The sequence below is a fragment of the Carassius auratus genome, chromosome 12, assembly GCF_003368295.1.
Source record: "Carassius auratus strain Wakin chromosome 12, ASM336829v1, whole genome shotgun sequence".
NCBI lineage: Eukaryota > Metazoa > Chordata > Actinopteri > Cypriniformes > Cyprinidae > Carassius > Carassius auratus.
Genome location: NC_039254.1, coordinates 7,470,416 through 7,495,485, shown reverse-complemented (window position 1 = coordinate 7,495,485; position 25,070 = coordinate 7,470,416). Strand labels below are relative to the sequence as shown.

Here is a 25,070-nt window from a genome sequence, read left to right as displayed (position 1 = left end):
TCATGGTGTAAAATTAATTTTTGATACCACAAAATACTTGGTTTACATGCCTTCCTCATCATTTGTACATAAAGATCATTTCTAGTCTATGTATTTGTGTTATACTCCGAGTAAGACAAACATTTCTAACATCTGGATATCTCTATGAGGTTGATTAAAACTCAACCATTAAACAGATGCATCAGCACACACTGCCTGACCGTGAGCAAAGATATGAAACGTTGCTCATACCAACTTTTGACAGATCAGAATTCATATGCAGTTCACATGTAATCAGTGAGGGACAAACTTTACCCAGAAAATGCCTGAGCAATAAAGCTCCTCTTCAACATCCCGGGACAGTTGTTTCTGAACCCAAAATCTCAATTGCACTGGTAAAAATCGCAGGAGGCCCATGGGTGAGCATTTGATGACAATTTGCTTGACCCTATTTCACTGCCATCATCCAACTGATTTGCTTTTAAATGCAATGTGAATGCAAGAAATAAGCTTTGATGATTTGTTTACAGTTCACATTGTTTCTCCTTTGCCTCCTCAGAACATTACTTGATGAATTGAATAAAGTAGGGAAAATGCCCTGGGAAATGTACCTTAATTCAGACTAGAAGGCCAACAAGAATCGTACGGCTGTGTCTTCACAGCTGATAAATATTACAATCTCCTCTCTAAATGAAAGGAAGTTGGCTTAGCACAGGACTGGTCTGAGGCACAGCATGTTGCATCAGCTGATACAGAACTTTTTCATTTAGTTTTTTTTTTTTTTCTTTAAATGCATCCATCCAAAAACAAACAATTAGATAAACACTTCCCTCTGCATTTCATTTTCCAGTAAATTAAACAGGGGTGAAAAAGGCGAAGACTCGTACATTCGTAATGCTATATTCTGCCTTAAAACCTCCCTGTGACCTCACCCCTTCAATTCTGCCCCAGGAACAGCATCTTAGCATGATGTTGGCATAAAAAGTGACATGTTGGCTCCATGCACCCTTCAGACTCTACACCTTGTGAGCTGATCCTGAATCAGGTGCTCTGAGTGAACAGTAACCAGAGCTGCATGAAGCCCAGTCATTCATCTTGCCTTCGAGACAGCCGGCATCTCAGTGGTCACAGGATGAATTTCACAGATAAAGAGCGACCGACTGTCTTCCGTGCTTTCAAGTAGAAACATAGACAAAAGCACAGAAAGGCTTGCATGAGAAAAAGATGAACAATGAGGCATCTCGATTCAAGCTTGTTAAAATTTGGCAAGAAGAAGAGAACTGAGATGTGCCGGAAAACGTGTTTTGATGGGGTGAATGAGAAACGCTACTCCTTCACGCTAGGGGTTTTATATTCTAGTATGAGTAAAGCTTCTTCATAAACATAGGGGCCTGCCATCTATGAGGCTTATATGTCATCATTTGGCTCTTGCTTTTTAAACAAATCCAGTTCCTTTCAATGCTATCTTGACCTTTGAACCTTTCAGACAGGACAGCAGGCCGTTTCTGAGGTGGGAGAAAAGCTAATCGATCAGTTCAGATATGTTACGCGATTAGCATAATGTCGACATGCTGCCTTGCTGTTGTCTGAGATACGATTGAGCCATCGGCAGATTGGTCATTCATTACAGGAAAGGCCAGCGGTCGACTCTAAACATGAGTGACACTGTAAGTAGCAATTAGGGCTATTGAACGTCATGCTATTGAGTAAAGAAACACATCGGATCAGCTCTGTTGCTTATCGGCCGAATGTAGAAGGCCAATATGGAGTGTAATGAAACACGAAATGCGGTCAGAGAGTGAAATATAGTCCATTCCCAAAGATACACATCACTAGACAAGTAGAACTGTATAAATTCGCTGTTGGTTTGTAAATGCACAATACCCGTAACAAACTTTTTTGTCTGTCTTTGAATTTCGGAAGCACCATTAAATTAATTGTGAATGGAAATACGCACAGCAAATCAAAAATGTGGAATGTCGGTGGTGAGACTAGAGTTGGGCCGGACGTTATGTACAGTATGTTTAGGCAGCTTAGTGAATTAATTGCTTAGAAATTAAAAATAAATTATTATAAAATAGATTTCTGTACATTTTACATATATATAGCAATCATCTCAATGTCTTTTTGCCATTTCAAATACACAGAAAAAGAAAGAAAACAATGAGTCTTCCATTTACGGTTAATCCCAACCAAAGTTATGCCCAGTCATCTGGTAGAACTTCATGTTGAAAGGCCTGTAGAAGTCTCTAAGTCTCTGCACGACCTCAGGGTGAATGTTTGGATGGGTCCGGCCTTTGGTTTTACCAAGGCAATGGGGCTTGCTGCTGCCCTCTGCCTTTTTGAGACAAGGGAAGCCCTTGGTCTGGTTGAAGTAGAAGTGTTTGTCTGTGATGATCCTCTTGAGCCCCAAGAAGTCCTGCACGCGGCCCAGCTCTCCGGCCGGGTCACTGATCAGCCGCTCTCCACTCACGAACAGGATCTGGCTCATGGGGAAGAACTGCAGCCAGTTGTCCAGGTGTTTGGCGTAGATGCCGATCTGAATGGCGCTCCACGAGGTGTCGATCAACCCTGTAGTCCTGTTTTTGAACGTCAGGCTCTCAAAAGTAGGAATGTCAGGCTTCTTGGACAGTGTCTGTGTGTAGTCAGAGATGGCTCGAGTGACAGGGTCCCGGACCACCACGATCACCTTGGTGTCGCGGGACATAGCATAGATCCGGGCCGGAGCCTCGCGGGTCACAAAGTAGCTTGGTGTTTTCTCCATGGTGATCTGGCCATCAAGAGTCTTAGGCATTAGGTCCCTATGGAGAAAGAGAGAGAAACGAAATGGGATAAAGATGGAGGTTTAATGAAAACAAAACTTTTCATAATGCAATCAAACAGATGGAGCATGTGGCACTCCTCAATCAATGAGCCGATTTCAAGGCCTTGATTCTGGGTTAAATGTGATTTGCATCGGTTGCGAAACATGCATACTATGACACAGATGCATAAACCATGTTAAATGGCATGGCTGCTACTTTAGAGTAAGGGTTTTCTAATGAAATACAGAAGCATTGGAGAAGTGTTATTTGCTCCTTTGTTTCCTAAAAATCATGCCTAGATCAACCAATATTGCATTTTTCAAGTCTGTTCATACAGACTACTACATAAAAACATATGCATTATGAATATTGAGTATTGACAATTAGTATTATAATCATATATAATGTTAGTATATGATTATAATTAGTATTATAATCATAATTACATTAATAGACATAACATTATAAAGTTTATTTTAGAAGTCCCAATATTCAACAATTAAGGTTTATGCTTCATTATTTTAACGTCCAAATATATATAGCGGATTCTGAATATGATTCCAATAATGTTCCAAAGTATGACCTCAACAAGGGTCTTACACTACTGACCACCCAAATCTAAACAAAGACTTATACTTCAAAGAGGCCGACACAAATGACCACACTTAGCAAAGGCCTTCAAAACATATGTGGATTCCACATGAAAGTTGTTCAGCCTTGTTTAAAGACAGCGATCCGCTTTAAGGCAGTTACAGGGTGAAATGGATAGGGTACGTACAGGACTGCAATCAAGGGACATTTTTAAATGAAAAGTGAACACGCATGTTAACGCCAAGCAAGCTTTGGTTTCACAACTCTGTCCAATCAGGAAGAGTGGATTATGGTGGAAGAGGTGATAACAGAGGACGTTGATGGACACATGGGGGTATGGATCCCATTTCATTGGCACACACGCTTAGAAACTTTGACGTGTTAAAAAGTGCGGAAACACATCTGAAGAAAGTTTAGCTTCTGCTGACTGAAAATTTCAAGGCATTGAAGATGATATATAATGAGAAATCAACCAAAGAAAATAACAGAACACCAAATTTAAGGGATGGAGATAAGTATAGATAACATAGTGTGAATTTCAACCATGCTCAGACGTCAACAGACCTAGAATGAGCCTCCTTGGGGTATCAGTGGGCAAACAGATAAAGCTCTTGTTGGCCTGTTGTCTCTGGAGTATCGAGCCTTGTTGTTCGCACCAGGGCTAATTTACTGCCGCATTGTGAAGTGCGCTGTCAGCGTCTGGTGTAATCCTGCTTTGCGTATTTACACCCTGCGGAAACGAGGCTACGGGCAATTCAAGAGTCTGCAAACAATTTGTTGAAGGATATCACACACACACTTCAGTGGATCAGTTTATTCCAACTCTCCAAACAGTCTTCAGTAAAAGCCGGACTATTTTTACCACTGGTGTTCTCTAGTTAGAGGTGAGAGACCCTCAGCACCAAAGCAGTGAGAGGTGTTATCATAAACAAAACCAGTGGAGAGTGTTTCAATGCGGACATAAATTTCAAAACTATATACCAGGTGCTGCTGTAGACCTAGATTTTTGCTGCACTTTGCTATTTTTTTTTTTATTATTATTATTATTTTTTGCTATACAGCAACTGCAGTGCACTAACTCTCAGCCTTAGGATTTTACTAGACTAAAGGATTTTTCAAGATCACACAGCTAAAACTATGTGTGAAAAAATCCCCATTTTGCAATTGAAAATCAGGCAGCGCTGGATTCAGAAAGCGAGAACAGCCTAAGGCTGCAGGAGGTAACGTGTTGATTTATTTGATGGAAAACTGTTGGCAGATTTGTGTGGTTACATGGCTTCTCTAAAGAGCTGGCCACAGATCCAATTATGATTATATCAGTTTGATTACTGCTCTGTCAGAACACTGGAGTGAGAGTTTGAGGGAAAGAACACAAGGGGAAAAAATCCTCATTAATCTCTGTGAAATGAAAACAGATTATGTTAGTGCCTTTTTATGCAGTGACGCACTCTCGTACCATCATCTGCACGGTTTAACTGTTTATCTCTAGTCTGGAAGAAATATAAATGTGTTGGCTTACTAATATTTAGCCTCTTAGTGTGTGGTTTTAGAAAAAAAAAGGATATTTACTAACTATTGCACAATAGGAGCAAACCAGTTGTATGTGTGCATGTGTGGTGCTAATGAGGTGAAGAGATAATGCAGGCTTTTACTGTTAAATGAACCACCCACACCTACTGTGCTGGGGAGTAAAGAAACACACACACACACACACACACACACAAACTGCAGATACAAAACACAGATATATCCCTGTATATAAAGGATTAAAATTGCTAATAGAAAAACAAGGGAAAATGAATGGATGAAAGGATAGATAGATGGATAGATTACAAGACACTAAAAAACGTAAAAGCCTCCAACGATTCTCTCACCTCACTTCTTTTACTTTGGCAGAGGGCAAAAGAAAAGTTAGGGAGGGAGGAAAGGGGTTGAGGAAGACAAGTAGGCATGCTCTCGGAAAAACAATAGCCTTTCTTGCCGGTTTTGATTTATGAGGTGCTTCTTTTTAGACATTCCGTCAGCACACAGGCAAAGCTTTGACACCGGGGCCCTCTTTTTTCCCCTCTTTTCTTTGAAAACCGAGCATTGTCCTTCAATGATCTGAAAGCGCAAGGGCCGTGGAGAGGCCATAGAGAAAAGGGGGAGGGTGTCCATTGAAGGATGAGTGGAAAACACTTCTCCAGCTCTCTCAGGGCTGGGCGAGAGGAGGCTGTGGAGAGCTCTTGAGCCGAACGTGTGCCTCGTCGGCATACAGGCGCACGCTGCCACTGGAGCAGGTAAAGATACTCTGTGTATTAATTATTAAAATGGGGATTAGAAAGTGGATATGAGTGCTCGAAATGATTCTACTGATAAAAAGGGTCACTCCTCTCAAATGATAAGGCAAGGTCAAAGACTGCCCTCGCCTCTTGGGTTTTCTGTCTAATTCATTCATAATGCAATTCTGCCCATAATCATAGCTGTTCTGGATCAACTCTGGATGTGTGTTTAGTGCACCTTGTTTAAACTGGAGAGAACATCAGAAAGTTAACTTTTTTTTCACTCCAATATATTTTACTCCATGACCCTGAGGGGCATGTTGAAAGGCTTTCTATCCAGTAGAGATAAATCAACAAAGGAGAAAATGACAGACCAAAGCACAACAGAGAACAAAAGACACAGAAGGGAGTTTTTATAACAATGTTTTTGTCCTCTGTCGAATTTGTTTTATTAAGAAGAGCATGTTTTGCTTGAGATAGACACAGTAGCCCCCAAGCTTGCTTTGTCTATGATCTCAATGCTTTCAAGTGACAAGGATTATAGTATATCTGTCTTTCAACTCGGGAATTATTATGGTTATATTCATGCCAGCTGATTGGGACTAGAAGCATGTTTTATATCTACCGCTTTGAGTCTTGGAGGGATCAGAGAAACACAGACATATCTGCACTTTGTTTCTGAAGAGCAAGTCAAAACAGACACAACTTTGGAACACCTGTGTGTGTGTGTCTTTGATAGACATCTCCTAAGCATAAGAACTCACCGCTGCTGCAGTAGCGGCAAGCTGACGAGCTGTCTGAGTAAACTGCAGTGCAATAAAGTCTCAGCAGTCAAATAAACTTAAACTAATTGCCAATGAGTTTAACAGCTCAGCTGCTTGGGCTTGGTACACTAGTAAGATAAAGAGCAGAGCAGCAGAACAGTTATGTGAAATGGCAGTCCTTGTTCCAGAATGGTAGTTTGAGAGTTTGCCTGTGCATGAGAGTGAAAGTGTGTCATAATCATTAGGTGCTCGTTCACTCATAAATTAATGTTTTCATCATTGATTCTCCATCATTTTGTCTCAAAGTATATATATATATATATATATACTTTAATAAAATCTGTTAAATAAAATCATTTGATAATACAATATATATAATAAATGAAAAATAACAAATAACAAAAGATTTGAAACTCATTTTAGTGAGTAAATAAAATAATAATAAAAAATAGTCTTATACATCTGCAACCAGTGGTTCACACACTATAGCCTCGGTTCCATAATCAGACTATTGATTAAAGTGTTCTAACCCCAGACTACCAGTGTCACGAGGATCAGAGTGTTTGAGTGACACTTCACCCTACCAAAGGCTGGCACTTTTACCCCTTGCACTTTAGACTGTCAGAAATGGAGGATGGAAATAAACAGATGTGACATTCATGCATGAAAAGACGATGGCCAATACTAGAAACAGAGGGCTTGTTCAGGAGAAAGTCCGCTGCCACGTCATGTACGGGTGAGAGTGAGCTGATAACGGACCGTCTCTCTCTGGGCTAAATCATTTAAAGTTCTAGTTTGAAGCATGACTTCAAGTGACCACTTCTTTACTGTCTGGAAAGCCTGCCGGGACGGAGGCCGTGTGGCTACATCTGGTAAATCCAGGCACCTCCCATGCCGCTCCATACAGACAATATTTTCTGCTCTTTGTCGTCATAGAGACCTTAGCTAGGCTGTAGTTTTGAAATACACCCCGCGGAGTCTGGAGCCTTGACAATATATTTAACCGCAGAGCAAAACTGCAGCCGTAAATCTATGGAGGAAAGCTGGATTTTATAGCACAAGCACCAGGAGAATGGTAATGGGGTGGCGAGGGGAGAAAAGAAAGAGAAAAATAGCGAGTGACAGAGCCAGGATGAGCATGTGTGCAGCAGCTTTAAGTTACCGCTGTATTTTGAAAGGTACGCAGCCACTTAGAGCTTCCTGACGGTTGGTTTCCTGAGTGAGAATTGCCAGAGATCTCCTCTTAACCTGCAAAGCTGGAGCCAAGACAGTAGATTGTACTAGCACGAGTGTTTTATGAATATCCCAAATTCTAATGGCTATATTTTACCTTTTCCTTGCATAACCTTTCTCGTTTCACGTCTAGCTCTTCCTCGGGTTTCTCCTCAGCCTCTGATCTTTGCCATGCAACCCTGGCGTGAACATAAAGAGGTGTAAACGGCCATCTCCGTCGGGCCCGTCTAAGGTGTTGGTGTGTCTAAGCTTCAGTTTCTGACATTCTCGCTGATGGATCTCGTCACTGGATCTGCATCCGATGGACGGAGAAAGCCTCTCTCACGTGGTTCGACTTATCTCATTGATAAATAATGAAAGAACAGAAGGATTGTAGACATTTCCGACCTGCCTTTCTCTGAAAATAGACACACTCTTCCTTTAGAGTCGTCTCTAAAGAGGGTTATACCTTAATGCTGATCTAGTTTCTCATTAAATTATTATTGCTGAGCTAGCAGCCAGACTCAGGCTTTCTGAAAACTACTTTATCGGTGTCTTAAGGGCTAAAAACATCTGCTTGAAACTGTGAACGGTTGGCCCTCAACACTAAAGAGAAACATTGAGTTGTTTAATCTGTATATTTTCTCTCTCAGAGCAGGGGGCTTTGGTTTTGGGATCAAGACTGGTCTGCTTTAGGGTGTCAAGGGCAGAAAAATATATTTAGGTCTCCCTGTAGTGCTGTATATAGAAAGACATTGGACATAAAGTGAGTATCGTGAGAGAGGGTATCTACTCAGCAATCATACTGAGGTCTAGGCTTGACTTGTGCCAACCACAATTTCAGGCCCATTTTCTTTCTTCTTTTCTTTCCCTCTCTCACTCTCAAACTCATTTGAAACCACAGCAGCCTCTGAGAAGGACAGAACACACATAAATCACTGAGACCTCGGGCTCTGTACATTGCAATCTGCCCAGACTCTGTTTCAGCTTTATTTGCTGCCATTCAACACCTACCAAAATCTCTTTAAAACAAGAGAAGGGTGTGTTTTCTGCTGTCTGAAGAACACATTGAGTTACGTCCCCTACAGTTGTGCCAACTGAGTGGAATTACTGTGTGTTAGCGTAGCAACAAGGCTGCGCAAGAAGAGGCTGCCATCAGCTCTGAATAAAAGATGGAGGAATGGGATGGTAATAAAGTGCACTTTTCTCTCAATCAGGCATGCATTTTACAGTGCTGTAGCATGTACTTAAGATCTGTTTGTAGGGTGGCAACTTTGACTCTATTGGAGAGGTGCTTCTGTTTAAAAAAGTAAGTAGGATGAATTTGTCACTGCTCATCTGACCCACCTGACCATTGTGGTCTCTGAATATGTCTATTTTTGACTTTTTTTTGTGTGTGTGTCTTTTGTCTGAAAATTAAAGGTCTGATAAATTAACATTTTAATATTTTGCATACTATGCCCTGTAAAAAGTGAGGTTTTGGACAAAATCAGCACAAATCATTATTTTGTACATAAATGACTTTGCACTGATAAAAAAACAACACATTTGATAAAAGTTTTAATTCAGAACATACTAGAACAAAAGTACTAGAACTATGTTTTGATGTTTACGATTAAGGTACGTTGACCCAAAAATGCGTAAAAAATAAATAAAAAATAAATAAAAATTGTCTCATATTTAATCCAGTAGGCATTGCAGGCATTTAAAATCATTATTACCTGTCCTTGACAATCGCAAGCTACTTTATTAGCAAAAATAAATGATTTATGCTGATAGTAACCAAAATTCAGTTTTGTCTAGGGTATTTCCAAACATTTAGGTGGTAAATGGATAACCTGAAAAGGTAAATAAAAAGTAAATTAAATAAAAAATTCAGTTTGTTGAATGCAACTCTATTAAAAAAAAAAAAAAAAAAAAAAAAAAAAAAAATTATATATATATATATATATATATATATATATATATATATATATATACACACACACACTTCATTATAACAAATCCCCCAATGCATATAATTTTGTATCCTATATTAAGTATTGACTGCCCCATGTTCACTCACAGTAATTCCACAAACAATAGCCTTTCCATTGAATCTACTTGAGTTATTAGCAGTGATCAAGCCAGTACCCCAGTGTTTATCTTGCTCTTGCTAATCCGCAGTGATAAGCTTGTTTACTTTGGGTGTTTGTAGAGGGTTTTAACGGACTCAGTCCCACACTTCATTTACATTCCCACTGAGTGACACAACGAGTCTCTAGACTGTTAGCGGTGTTTAGTGTAACTAGACTTGATGAGATTTTAACTTCTTTACTAAGGCTATTAGCAAAGCTACAAAGCCAGTGTGCAGTTTTGCTTTGAGTCTAAATGTTGCCTTGTATTTTTTTTACACATACTATTGACGCTGGAAAGTAAAATAGTAAAATAGTAAAATCTCATCGGACAGTAGGATACCTCGCTAGATTGTTGTAAAATTGGCAACAAGACTTTCAAGATTTCAATAAATTTTTCAATGTTCAAAGCCATCACACTCAAACACAAGAACACACATGCATGCACGTATTACATCCTGTTTTGCTTGGCACAAGATCTGCTCCAGCTGAGGAGCTTTTGAAGACAGGTGAGCTTTAAAGAGCTGGGAATTTCCTCCAAGTCTGTCAACTGGTTACATCAGAGGCTTCCAGCACAGCTGCACTACTTTGACGCTGCAGGATAATGGTTTACAAATCCTTCCAGACTAGTATTCTTCATTGTTTACCCATAAGTAGCTAAATTAAGTGGTGATAGCACCAGAAATGACAATTAAACTACAGGTATAAGACAAGACGACTAACAAGAGTGTACAGATCTCTCCTAAGGCAACTCCACAAATGTATTTTTGGCCGGTAGCCTAGCTACAGTCCACTTTGGTATATCAGCACCAGTTGAAGACAATGTAACTGGCATGAAACACAAAGAGATCACTGTCAAATGCTTCTGCTGAAAGTAATCAGCCGAGTGCGGATGTCACAGGTGTAATTTGATTTCAGGGGTTGCTATTTCAGCAGGCATGTTGATGTATTGCGAGTACGATGACAAATGTTTTTGCTTTCCTTTCTCTCTGCTGTCCGTGTTCCAGAAGGCCTTACGGCCTCACAAGAAACAAGATCTGAAGTCTTGGTGCCAAGAGGACAAGCCATTCAACCACATAATGCAGATTTGAAGAGACATTTGAGAAATGGGCTATGAAACCAAGAAAAAGCAGTCAACTAATAACGTGCTAGCTTGGTTTGTTTTCAAGTCTTTTCATTCCTGATATGACTTCAGCTAATGATATTCCTATTGGTTGCTGAAGTGAAAACATACAGTACTACAGAGTATGCATGCAATTAAGTATGCACTAATATTTAAATTCTGACTCATGTATAATTGTACTTATTGTCATGTTATAGCTAACAAGTAAAAAAGGGCAATTTTAAAATTGCATTCTGAAACAAAAAAAGGCACCACAGCATTATAATGGGTTTTAGCTGTATTGTAAATTATAATATAAATGAACTTATGCAAATGATTTAAGTGTATTAAATATTTTATTAACTGTTAAAAGCATTTTTTTTTACAAGTTAATCTAAACTTAAAAATAAGGAACAACAGGGAAAATGAACATGCACTAACATATTAAAAATAGTGGGACATAAACAATTCAGTATCTATTTATTGTGCATCATTAAATGCAATGAAACATATACAATATAATATATAATATGAGACTATGAAGTAGAAAGTAACAGAGTAAATCTGTGCATTATTGACAATGTAAAAAAGTAAAATTCTCACTATAAACAAAGATGACATACAGACTTTGCATATGTTTTTACTTATTTTCTAATGGCTGGTTCTTTTCCTAGAAGAGCAAGAAAGAAAGAAAACAATGCAAAAAGCTAAAAAGAGAAAGTGAGAGGACAAAAGTGGTGACAGTTCCTGGGCTACAGGGAGACACTGGCTTTGTTGCCCTGGAGCTCAGCTCATGCTGTGCTCCTCTGGGCACATCAGCAGTGTGTGTGTGTGTGTGTGTGTGTGTGTGTGTGTGTGTGTGTTCCTTTAATTATCTGCACTTTTCTCGCTGGGGTTAATGGAAACCTCAGGGGGTCTCTACTTCTCCCTGATCCTCTGCTTTTCACTTTCTTCACAGATAGACAGACAGTCACACACACGCACAAACAAACATTGTGCCTCTAAAAAAATAATCTGCAGTCAGCGGTTATATAGTATCACTTCAAGCTTCTTCTCACTTCTCACTGCTTCTGCTAATAATCCTCCTTAGGGCGTAAAACTTTCAGAAAATGAACTCTGATGATCACACACTTGGGAGGAGACAGACCTGGAAGGAGAAATGGGCCAACAATTACCGGACCGCGTGCTGAAGCCCCCAGGCTCCTGTAAATGCTGTTTATTTAGCTATAATGAATGAGCATTTACTTGTTGAAGAAAGAGAGCATTATTCTAACATCCGACATCCAAATTATCGCCTCGTTTAAAAAGAGCCCAATTCACTGCAAGCTCAGAGGGAGGGTCCGTACACAACAGGCCACTGAAATGTGAAAAAGGTGGAAGGGGCTGGGTTTTATCTTGCATATTTGCATATAGCTGGTTTTAAACTGTCCAATCAACCAGAGAGAGTTTATACGTAAATTATTTCCCAATACTAGGAAGAAAAAAGTTGAATGATCAGTTATAAACAATCCCTCATCTTCTGTTTGTCACTGGTTGCATATGCTGGGTGTTTGAATGTGTGTATGAGAGATAATATTCCAGTAGGAAGGTTAGAAACACGAGCTTTTGACATCAAGTTCCTGTCTGCCTTTATTTTATCCTCCAACAGGAGGTTCCTGCTGAGGGCGGCCATGTTATTTTGCTTTTCTCTGGAGGAGACTGTAGTTTCTCAATGGCAGACCACCACAGTGGGCCTCTACTGTCCGCCTCTCCCCATGCCATCCCTTTTACAATTAGCCGGTGGTAATTTGGCGAATGAAAGCCCCTTTCTCTAGACTAAGACCCTCCTTGCTTGGTCTACCCCACTGGTAAACCCATGCCAGCTCAAGTAGGGGCCCACTTTCTCTCTGACCAATGTGCCCGGTTGGGGGTGGCCTTATGTGGGCACTGAGGCCTACAAAAGCCCCGCCTCTGATGGGGGAACTAGAGGTCGATGTGGGGCCTGACTCTAATATAAGATACAAGGAGAGAAGACACGTACGAGAGGGTCTTTATCTATGTTCTTCTACAATTACACATCATATATAAGTCAAAATGTGAGGTTTAGCAGAAAAAAAAACAAAGAGGAGATGGAGAAGATAAGATGGACCGAGATTCTCTTCTCAGAAGTGTGAGAGATGAGTTCCACAAGAGGAGAAAGCAGAAACAGAGCTGAGATTGAACACAAAAGCAGAGTAATCCTTTGGTCTAAAGGATGCTGAGCAGTTTTGCCAACACTAAAGCATCATTTGGAGGCAATCCTTTGAATGTCCTCAGTCAGCTCTGCTCACGCTTTCAATAGAGGATGTCAACCTGCTGACTGCTGAATGGATGACCGGTCAAGGTTCAGATCCAGCTGAGTAGAGGAAGTCTATTCGACTATGAGACCGAACTGCTTTCATGGATGCTGCTCCTTAATCCTGACCTGGGATCAGTTTATAGTTTTAAATTACACCAATTACCAAAGTGACTGAAGGCAAAGTATCTCAATCAAAAAAGAAAGTACTGAACCAATTTATATATATATATATATATATATATATATATATATATAATATAAATATATGTATACTGTACACATTTCCATTTAATTCCCATCAATTTTGGAGTTTAATAACTAAATGTGTGTGTTCAGGCAGGATGGGGCTTGATCGCGTCTCACCTGCAGTGCAGATGGTCTTTACAGAGATAACGTTGCTCAACTGATTCACAGATAACTCAAGCCACAAAGACCTTTAACCCAACACCACACAGAGCCCGCCACAGCGTAAACTAATCAATACATGTAGTCCCAAAGAGTCTTAGCTATCTGTGCGAGTGTGGGTACGTTGCTTTTAGAAATGTCACCAACTCCCTGAATCCATCAGAGCAGTCACCAAATCAAGTTATTACTTTCAGTGATAAAATATTTAAATTAAATATACTAACAATAATAAAGCAATATAATATCATATGTCCTGATGTTCATTTTTAAATTACTATTTACTTTTATTTTGTAATGTGCCAAATTAGTAGCTTCCCTGAATAACTTACAACAACAGTTGAAACTTTTTCATATGTGGCCCCTGCTTTGTACAAGCGGGGAGGAGGGGGTTACTGGCCCCAGTGTCCGTATGGGTCACCTACATGATTGTTTGAACACCCCATGGAGTGTAGGTACAAAAGCAGAGGCATCCATCCAAAACTAGCCATTCCATGGATGGAAGTGCTTATCTGGACAAGGTGGCAGGGGGGTTACAGCCCTCCAAACACTTTCAACTTTCAAGTGACATGCTTTCAAGAGCGTTCTCTGGTCCGATAGCGGAACGGGATTTTTTGCGGAGCACTTCCCTCTTTCGGAACAATGCTCCGCTTGTCCCTTTGTTGGCCTGCGGTTACAGACCGTGTTGTTTAATGGCTGCTATTCAGAAAACACACCCTTAATCTCAGGATGGAGTCGGGGATTGCATTGTGCTACTAGATACCTGACATTCAAACACTCGCTGGAGAAAGATACACAGACTAAAAGTAACCAGATGAGTATCTGTTTACAGTATGGTTGAAAACCAGCAAGGAGGAGTCGACTAAAAAACTGCTTTGGCAGAGTTGAAAATTATGTAATATTAAGTCAAACGCAGCACCAGGGCCTCCACAACGTTTTCCGTTCCAGCTGGGACCCTGACTGTCTGGGTGGGTGTGTGGGATTTTTGAGAAGCCAACTCAACTGCTTATTAAATCATCAGAGTCTCCGCGAAAAAGCAGCAAAACCAGCAGAGATTTTGCAAGGTCTCACAAATCAGAAATGTAGTTGAAACTGAAAACTGCGAAAGGAGAATTGCCAAAGTTATTACTCAACAATTCAATCCACTACGACTTAAGCTATTCACTGTAATATCTCTAACAAATAAACTGGCAGTTGTTATAAACTTTACATTGACCAGACATTCTTGGGAGAAGATCATAACAAAATGTGAAGTGCCTGCAGATAATGTTTGAATGTCTATGAATCATACACCAGACTTACAGTATCTAAAACAGCCTGAACAGGTCTAACCAGTACTGAGGAACAAAAGATCATCTGCCATATTTCTTTCTATAGCTCACTGTAGCACAAAAAGGTTAATCACTACTTTCTGATAAACAGAGTTAACAGATCCACAGTAAAACACCTTATTAAAAATGACTTGCATGCTTTCCATGCGCTGGGATTATTTAAAAATGCATCGTTTCTGCACTATGAACTCTTCCATTACACAGAAAATCACTTTTACTGAATATGGGACACTCTTAAAACTTAAGATTGAGAGTCATTTTCAGTCCTGAGAGAGAAATTAAAAAAAAAAAAAAATACTTTGGCCATTCCATTTCTTTAAAAAGACAAGAAGGGACCAAACGGTCATGTCAGCACAGAGGGTTTACACACTCTCCAATGCCGTTTTAGACCAGGTCACACAGAGACGTCGGAGAAATAAAAGAGAGAGAGAGAGAGAAGTAAGAGCAAAAGAAAAAAAAAAGTCTGTATTTGTTTGTGCCCCGTATCTTCAAACCAAACAGCAGTGGCCAGATATAGAATTTCGCTGTAGCATCGAATGTCCAACTCAAACCAGCTGCGATGGCATGTGAATCCTGTAAAACTTGAGACAGAAAACTTTCTCATAAGAGTAGAAAACAAGCATTATACCCTTCAACGCCCAGTGTTTTCATCTACTGGATTTGTACATGTAATTTATCTGGTGTTTACTCGACAGAGTTACTTTCAATCAACTATGTAACTTGGGAAAGGATCTGCTCTTCATTTGGAGCATTTTCCTTTTTTAATATGAAGGACAATTTTGAATAAAAAGACATTTTAGAGGAAATCCCTGGTTTTACATCCCACATCCACTGACCAGACAACTTCACTTTTTCCAGAAAGAAAAAAAAAAGTTACTTGATTTAAAAAAAAAAAAAAAAAAAAAAAAAACCCTGCCCTGGTGATTTTAAAAATAAATTGTTTCAGGTTTCTTTTCAGTACAACTTTAATTGAAATAAATTAAATTCCATTTAACACTTCTGGCGGTTTTCTCATTATATGTGTGTGTTTTAAAAGATAGGATAATCCATGTGATCAATTAATTTAATTTAGCAAATGAAGGACATGTAAGAATCTGAACAATTTTTGAACAATCTTGACTGATTTTGCTGTACAAGCCTAAATTTGCATTAGGCTGAAGTGAGGCCCCAACATTTAAATAATTAATCAAATAAATCTTTGTTTTTTTTTCTTCTTTCGCAACATCCATGAATATAACTCCCTTTTCATCTAAGCTGGACTACCGAGCATTCACTACAACGCCCATTCTTTCGCCCGTCCTGTTTTTTGTTATAGGGGCCCTGATACGTCGCATATATTTAAAAGCACTGGGCTTTCACCCCCTCAAACCTTTGCAAATCTGTTTAGAGAGACAGGTGTGCAGTCCAGTACTGTTTTATCAACTTAGTGAGTGTTTCTTTCCGCTCTGTGTCTGGGGTAAGCAGAGACAGACTCTGGGGCAAAAAGGAAGGAAAAAAAAAAACATCCCCCTTTCTTTCTTCAGCTTCATTTCATACAAGCTATACATTTGTTTCAATACATTTTACAGTACAACATTAATAATGTTAACAAATAGTTCATCAAAATGTCATCACATTTAAATACTGCAACACAGGCCTTTAAGTAGGCTAACTAAAAAAAATCCTAAATCTACTCCGAAAGTTAATTTGAAACAAAAGTCTGGAGTTCTTTAAGCGAGTGTGAATTTATGAGCTCTCATACTGTGCTCTGGCACATTAGTAAATAAAATGGAAAAGACCGATTAGTAATGTCCAAAACAAGCTCAAAGGAAACTGCTATGCGTAACTGTAAATAAAATTTCAAATAAAAGCCGAAATGTTTAACATGAAATTTTACGGGTTGTCAGAACACAAAAAAAAAAAAAAAAAAAAAAAAAAAAAACAGCTGTGCTGAGCTAAACTTATATTCAAGACATTATAAACAAATATAGTACAATTTTCACAAGCTTCTAATTTTATTGGTCCCATTATGTTTACTAATTACTTTCATGTATGATTATTATTATCCATTTAGTCTATTTCTCTTGATTAAGAGACCGAAAATTAAGGTCAGTCACACTTCTGAAATGCTCGCATCATTGTCATCCAACTTTATGAATCGACAGTAATTTCTGTCATTTCTACTTTTTTTTTCTCTTATCATGTTGCATTCGTGTTTAAGATAATTGTAGAGTAAAACTGAGGTCTGTGCCAAAAAGGAATAAAAAATAAATACAAATGCAGAACGTATATTTTACAAGTTTTAAAAGTGAGCGCAAAAGCAGAGGTCCGTTAACCTGCAATGATCAGTGTGTCCAACAGAGACCACTGCGTCATCTGCGGTCGGACACGAGTCACCTCCGAAGATATTACAATCACAAAAAACCTGTGTCATTGCCGACCTATTGTGTTTATTTGAATTATATCCCTCTGAATTAATGTGTATTTGTAGCACTGTGCTCGCTCAACTATTCAGCGCCGAGTCTGATAGCTGGACAGTAGCAGGAACAGCGATACCAAAGTAAATGTTTAAACTGGAATCTGAAAACGACCGCTTCTACAACTATGCGTTTCTAGACTGAATGGAAACCATACAGAACATGCCATTTACATAATAATAATTACATTCGTTTGCCTAGAAAGGTTTGAGATCGAGCCAAAGGGTAAAATTACATAATGAATGACAGATAACACAAAAAAGACCAATGCATGAGGGAAGACAAGGTTCGCTCTTGAAAAAAAAGAAAAAGAAAAAAGTTAAAAACTGACTATAAAATAGTGTTATTTTATAACACAGTGCTTATTAAAAAAAAAAAAAAAAACAAAAAAAAAAAACACGCAGCAGTCAAACTATTAAAGCACAGATAAATTATTAATTAAAAAGGGAGTAGCCTAGCTGAATTCAAAAGCAGTGTAGACTACATTATATTTTCCGTGTTCTCTCATTTTGAATATATCGTAGGCGTATTTCTTACTGTATAAAAATAATTTTAAAAAAGTTGCAGGAGTCCATTCATTCCAATTAAAGCTTAAATTTACGATTAATTTACGATCTTACAACTGTGAATTTTAGGGTAGTAGGCTATTAATTAAACTCAAAGTGGTCGTAAAAGTACAACGAAGTTATTCGTTAGTCAATATGAATTAGGCTATTATGTAAATGTGGCAATTAAACGCGTAAAATTTAAGTCGGGATTAAATTTACAATTTAACTATCGTTGAAAAGAATTCCAACACATTGTTAAACTTCTGAGGATCAAACTAATTAAACATTAAATTAAAAATATTTAAATAATAAATAAAAAAAAAAAAAAAAAAAAAAGCTATTTTGGAAAGGGTAGGATCTACTTCATTTTAGAACAATATAGGCGAACAGAAGTAGGCTACATGACGTGTAAATTAGCATATTTATTATTAACGTTCTTACCTGTACCAGTCCATTCCGTTGTCATAGTTACGGTCGAAGAAGTGAGGTTCGGCTCCGACCGCGCGAATATCTGGATGCACGCGCAGAAACTCCAGCAGCGCGCGCGTTCCGCCCTTTTTCACCCCGATGATGATCGCCTGAGGCAGCTTCTTACTGCCCGAGCCGTTGGAGAAACTCGACAGCGGAGAAACTCTCCTGCCGTCGTCCCACTCCTCAGCCCGGTCCGCGTCCGCTTCATCTTTAGAGAAGTCTCTGGGAGCTCTCCGGATCGAGGGCTCGTCATAATCTGACTCTACCTCCGTCCACGAGCTCTGCGGTCTGGACAGGAGCTTGGACATCATCAGGTCCGGCCGGCCACTTTCTGCCTCGGCATGTTTCCCGAGGAAATCCGTCTCCTTCGCTCGGTTGTTATTATTATTGTCCACAACTAAACTTGGTGGCATAGTGGCACAGTAGCCCACGCAGGAGTACAGCATGTAGACCCAGAGGAGCAGCATAACGAAGAGGAGCCCGAGTTTCTTCTTCACGGGACTGACAGAGAGTGCGTAAAAATGGTGACAGAACAGGCTATATTCCATAAGCCCTGTGCATGCAGACCATCACACTCCAGCTGGACATATTGACAAGTGACATCAGGTACAGTTCTGTCCAGGTCGAATCCCCTCCTCAGGAGTCTTTAAAAGCCATTGGAGTGCACAATAAAATCCTCAGACGTGAAATAACCCAAAGTATTTCATTTCAAACCCAAAGTGAACGGGACGTCTTGGAATGCGAGTTCAGTCAGCTGTTCTTGCTCATATCTGCGGGAGGAAACGAGAAAACTATCGAGACCGACCGGTGCACTTGATCCCCAGCCGCAGAAGCTGCTCCCGGCCGCATCCTCGAGTGTCTGAGCGCTTTCCAGAGAGAAGACCTTATACAGCGTTGATGCGTTTGATTGACAACAGGGCCAGCCTACCGCTGAGCGCTCATTTGAATAAAGGCGGGGCTGTTTCAAGACGCCTGCCAATCAGAGAGCAATATAGGCGGGAATTTTAGACAAGGCACTTGGTCGCAGATGCGATTAAACGCTCTTATTGGATAGAGAACCATCGGAATCCTTTTATAACGTTTTCTGGGAGTTTCCAAAGTGTTACAAATTTAACGCAGATGAACGGTATAGAAAAGAATCAGGATTTGGGAAGTTCAGCAAAGTTCTCGTAGAAACTATAAGCCTAGTATATTTAATAAATCTCAGCATACAAATATTTGTATAGAAGCACATTCACTTCTAGCCAACTCAAAGTAATGAATAGCCGTTAATAGCCTAAACTAAGTCAGTTTTTAAGAGTAGCCTATTATTCTGGATTAAACAAACGTAAAATGAACAATGTTGAATTTTCTTTTCATTTTAAGTGCAATGTTCATTTATAGCTATCCATAAGTCCGAAATAGCTGAAGAATCGGAGGACATCTACACAAACGTGCAATGCAATAAGAAAATCTGCTATACTCAGTCGCATTTTGTCAGAAAATCAGAAATTTAAAAGGCACGGTAAATCTTTATATACACAAAGACGTGTCAACTAATGAAAGCAGAAAAAAAATCATATATACATAGATTCCCCAAAAATAATAATAAAACAGTTTTAAAAAGTAAATATTTTTTTTATGATTTTTTTTTTTAAATCACTGAATAAACAATACAACCTCATTAAACTAGCAAATTATCTTACCATATTATTGTTTTGTAATTTATTAGGTAGGCTATTTTCATTGTCTTTTTTTTTTTTTTTTTGCAAATATATATTTAAGATGTTAAAAAAATATATATATATACTTTAAAACCACTTTTAAATCCGAAAGTTGTTCTTCGCTGCAGTACATATTTTTCAGTCATGCTGATGGAGTTTTTGTGCAGTTTTGAAAAACAAAACAAGCGGCTCTTCAGCTCGCTATTATAAACATGACGCTTATTATTTACACTGCCTAAAAAGTGAAAAAGAAGCACTTTCCGCAGTCCCACATCATCTGGCCAATGCATTTCCATGACTTGTTCTGATTATTGGATAAATACATTGTACAACATTTCTAGCTGATTAATTATTTCGAACATAAATAGAAACATTAATAATTATCTTATAAGAAACACGGACCTCAGAATTACAGATTTTTGTAATTAAGTTTATGGACTTCGGGAAGCCTGCACTTCATACTTCACTCTCATGACCAACTATACATACGAGACACATATTAAACATTATAAATAGACTAATAGCGTTGTTCATTCAAGTTTCTAAAAAGCGTTAGTAACTTCATCAAATCGAGTCAATATTTCACATTTTGTTTGAAACATTTGAAAAAATCTTTTTTGAATCAAGCAAAGTCTAATTTACGACTTAGGCCCTGCATGGACATTAATTAATTAATTTAGAAGTAAAGAAATATATCCAATTTATTTATAAAATATATTCAATATCTTCTCAGAGAAAAGAGGGGGGTCAGAAGAAAAAAAAAAGTATATATATATATATATATATATATATATATATATATATATATATATATATATATATATATATATATATATAAATCTTTTTTGTATAGTGATTCACCATAAATGTAAGTGCCAACAAAATACTAAAATTATTGTTGATTTTATGATAAGTAAATATTGATAGCCTGAATGCACTGTAAGTCGCTTTGGATAAAAGAGTCGGCTAAATGCATACATTTAATTCAATTTAAGTCTCCAAAAATTGTAAACAATAGCACACTGCTAGTATCACCAGTCATATGCTTCCTTCAAAATACCTACCCTGAATCTCACTGGATAAAAGTTTCTGCCTAAATGTGCATACATTTATATCAGATGAAACAAATGACAAAAAGTTCCCTCCAAAACATACTGAATGATGAAAGAAAAGCAACATTTTAAAAAATCAGCACAGATCTTTTTATGTTACAATGTATTATTTTTACATCATTATTGACTCTGGCACAGATCTTCGACTCTTGTCACCTTTCACCACTATAAAGTACTGTATGAACTAGACCACATTTCTGAGATTGATGTCACTGTGCGGGTTCAAAAATAAGTGACTCCCTTAAGGCAAATATATGTGTGCGAGTTTAAAGAAGTTTAGGGAATACTTTGCCCAAGAAACATTCGTCCACCTCATGACTGATTTCAAGCAAGTGGCGAGTATGTATAAATCAGTTTCTAAAGCCTTTTGCTATACTGTTTTCCTTACACACTTTGTGCCAGGAATATTTGATGCACTGCTGCTCGACGTATGCCAGAATTGTTTGTCATCCTGCCTAACATGCTTATACGGCAGTTAAAGAGCATTTTAGAAAAATACTGTTTATAGCCGTCACTCAGCGTTGAGAGTCCAGAAAGATTTATTCTTAATTGAAATCGGGGTTTGTTTATAAACTAAACCAAGTAAACATTTGCTTTAACAACCATAACTGAAATCATCCTGCATTTCAGTGTAAGATTTCAAAGCATTTTGTTGCCTGTAAATGAAAAGAGAGGAGAAATCCACCTGTTGCTGTTGTAACAAATCAAGGTCTGGGAGGCTGTTAAAACTGTAATGAGAATCCAAGCTGGATGAGAAAAAAAAAAAAAAAAATGCAGAGAGCCAAAGATCATTATGGGAAATGTGCTCACCTCCTCAGGGTTCACAGCTCATAATGAATGAACGCACTGTGAGAAACTCGCTCCGTGACACTCAGTCAAACAATATTTTTCCTGAGAAGAGGATTACTCCATTTAAGATGCATTCGTCAAGCCTGACCTGATAAAGGAGGGAAAAAGGCACTTAAACGGGAAAAGCAAGCAATTTTCACATGCAGCACTTGTAAACTGATGCATATGACCATAGCAATACCCTATAAAAGAGTGCAGGACGTCCCATCCAATGCTCTTGTACTGGAAGGTCTGTGCCCTTCGTCCCACACAGGCTGTCCACCACAAAAACCCTACAGAGCGGAAGCTGTAAAAATCATGGTGGGAGAGTCGACGGACCCCAGGAGGGCTGGAACTGCTATTTAATCTATTGACATGTTGGGAACAGCTGTTTCTCCCCCTTCCATGCCTTCACTGCCTCTCTGATGTGAAAGGCACTGGCTGCATCCAGAGCAGATCTTTACGAGGGGTGGAATGCCTCGCCCTTCCGCCCTGACTAAAGCTCAGCATACAGTATATGTGGGCATCTAATGGAGGTGCTGAGAGAAGTGGAACCATAGAGGACAACTGGGAAAGAAACAGCGGAGTGGTATCGAGTGTTGTAGCCGGACAGGTGCAGAGGTCGATACTTAGGAGATTATATGAGCTGATATTTTAGCCAAATGTGTCCAGAGCAGTCAGACATTATTTCCAGGCCTGTCTGGAGATACAACAACCACTGCTTGGTAAACTACCTGCCACGAAAATGAACAATACAAATATTATTGACAAAAATACTATAATATGCAATAAATAAATATGTTGTATTACATGTACTCTGGGTTATATAATCAGATTCCAAAAATACTTGTAATTGGAGTATATAACATTTTGAAGTCTGATAATCGGATTATTTACATTTTTATGGACTACATGATTAAACATTATTAACAATTGCAGTAAATTATTCAGAATTTTAGTTTTTTTTCTTTATTATTATTTGCAATTTCCTCTCTAAATGAACATAGCATTTACACAGTTTTGGGAAGCAAAACCTGCTGTAATGTAACGTTTAACGCATTTCATAATGTTAGTAAAGAATTCTTATTTTTTAATAACCCCATTGAAGTCTACGTGATAAGAGTTCAAAAGTAATCTAAAAAGGTCAAAAGTAATATAAAAGTACTTAAAAGTGGTTAGACTACATTAAAAGATTATGTTACTAACTACACTTTATCATATATTTTGTAAACAGTCCTGGACTACTTTGACTACTTGTCAAATTGTAAAATAAATAAATAAATAAATCCCTAAAATAAATCATTTATAAATTTATAAAGGTCATTGAAGACTCGAGAATAAATTATATTTTTAAAAATTTAAATAGAAAAGTTACTTTAAATTGTAATATTTTAATATATTTGTTATTTTACTGTATTTTGAAAGAAAGCATAAAACTTTCAAAATATATATATATATATATATATATATATATATATATATATATAATTTTTCTTTTTTATCATCATTTTTTTTTCAATTGGCATAAAATATCAGCTTTCCCATACATTAAAAATAATCAAAGTCAAATAATTAAATGAAGAAAATTAAAGCAAATAGCATAGAAGTGCACTGTGATATTCCATTGCATTAGCAAGATTTCAAATCAAAAAACAAGCGGACACAATCTTGATCACAACACATTTTAATAAGAACTTTTATTGTTTTGTGTCTTGCACAAATCACTGGTACAGTGATGGCAGATAAAGGTAAACCGTAGAGGCGCTGAATGTAGCTGTTAGGAAAGAGCAAACAGTAACGAACAATGCAGGGCTGCAGTCAGTCATATTCAGCACTGTTAAATTCAATGAATCAACAGTAATTCAGTTCTGGGGAGTTCAGATGAGTTGACTGAGTTTATTTGACTAGCGAGGATCTTTGATGGAGCTAATACCCGAGGGCTCTCCAAAACGATCATCCTTTCAACATCTCAACTCAGACTCAGAGGGACGGAGTTTCACACAGAATAAAGACTTCTGGGCCTGCTGTGAGACTCAGGAGTTTCTTTAATGACTCATTTATTGCCGAAGTGAAAACTTGGGAAATGTCAATTAGCAAGTAATTAGATGACAACAAACTTGGAAATGACTTGATAGGTGCATTAAAACAAACCGTTCTCCATTATCGAGCCTACATCGCATCTAACCAGAATATCCACAGTAATGGGGGCATAAATTGCAAATTCTTAGCAAAATGTTTCGTCTTAATTTCAATGATCCACATAGACACAAATCAGTCTACGAGTTTACAGACAACAGAGGGCTGCGTCAAATAAATATAGAATCTATTTACACACACAGAGCACTGATTTGTGTACAAGTTACCTGAGCGAATTCAGGGATTTTTATATTGTTATTCTTCCCTGACGGAAACTTTTACGACAATAGAAAGAGGTCGTATCTTCCCTCTCCAAGGTACACAACTTTTGGTGTCTTTTTAGCTCCAAGATGATTCATTTTAGGGCTGATCGCAGTTATCTAGCAAGTATGGATACGGCAGGGGACTGAGTTTGCTCTACAGAGCCACAGATGCCTCGTCCTGAGGCATGCGGCTCTTCTTGCAGGTGAGGGCCAGCAGCAGCAGCATGGGCAGGTGCCAAAGACTACAGAAAAACAGCTTCCGGGCGTTCTGCCTGTCGCCACAGTGATAGAACCTGAAAGCCAGGTAGCTGATGTAAAGGTTAATGGGCAGAGAAACTAAGGGGAACGTCCAGGTGGTAACGTCCAGCACGGGGCCCAAGGCTGAGAGGCCAATCAGGCCCACGCTGTGGCGGAGGGCCACGCGTTTACAAAGGTCAGGATGGGTGACGGACATCATTCGGTACCCGCCGCGTGAATAGTCCTCCCTTAGATTCCAGCTTAGTGCATTAAAGTGAGGAAACTGCCAGGAGAACAGGAAACCTCCCAGTAAGAGTGCTCCTAGAGAGACAGAGAGAGGAAGAGAAGAAGTGAATACACAAACAAGATCTCCCAGATCATTTAAACACCATGGGAAGTGCATGTGTGCAAGCAGGAAATGAGAGTGTGCAGAGTCACT

At 38.6% G+C, this 25,070-nt stretch overlaps 2 protein-coding genes across 2 annotated transcripts in view; both read right to left on the bottom strand.

Moving 5' to 3' along the window:
- Positions 1-534: 534 nt before the first annotated feature.
- Positions 535-19,262, bottom strand: LOC113111668 (heparan sulfate glucosamine 3-O-sulfotransferase 3B1-like). Its single transcript, XM_026276640.1, has 2 exons — positions 18,323-19,262; positions 535-2,780 (listed from the first exon to the last, which is right to left on the bottom strand). Exons 1-2 carry the CDS (start codon positions 18,898-18,900, stop codon positions 2,162-2,164), a joined length of 1,197 nt encoding a protein of 398 aa, XP_026132425.1. The 5' UTR covers positions 18,901-19,262; the 3' UTR covers positions 535-2,161.
- A 4,401-nt stretch (positions 19,263-23,663) lies between these two features.
- Positions 23,664-25,070, bottom strand: part of LOC113111667 (protoheme IX farnesyltransferase, mitochondrial-like) — a 35,572-nt gene continuing 34,165 nt past the window's right edge. The window contains exon 7 of the mRNA XM_026276639.1: positions 23,664-24,952. Within this exon, the coding sequence (XP_026132424.1) occupies positions 24,549-24,952 (404 nt within the window). The 3' untranslated portion in view covers positions 23,664-24,548. The remainder of the gene's footprint in view (positions 24,953-25,070) is intronic.

Bases quoted from the DNA above. Each gene is read 5' to 3' on its own strand.
- LOC113111668 (XM_026276640.1), bottom strand. From the start codon at position 18,900: ATGGAATATAGCCTGTTCTGTCACCATTTTTACGCACTCTCTGTCAGT. The intron at 2,781-18,322 runs GTAAGAACGTTA...CTTTCTCCATAG, and splicing joins AACGGAATGGACTGGTACAG to GGACCTAATGCCTAAGACTC.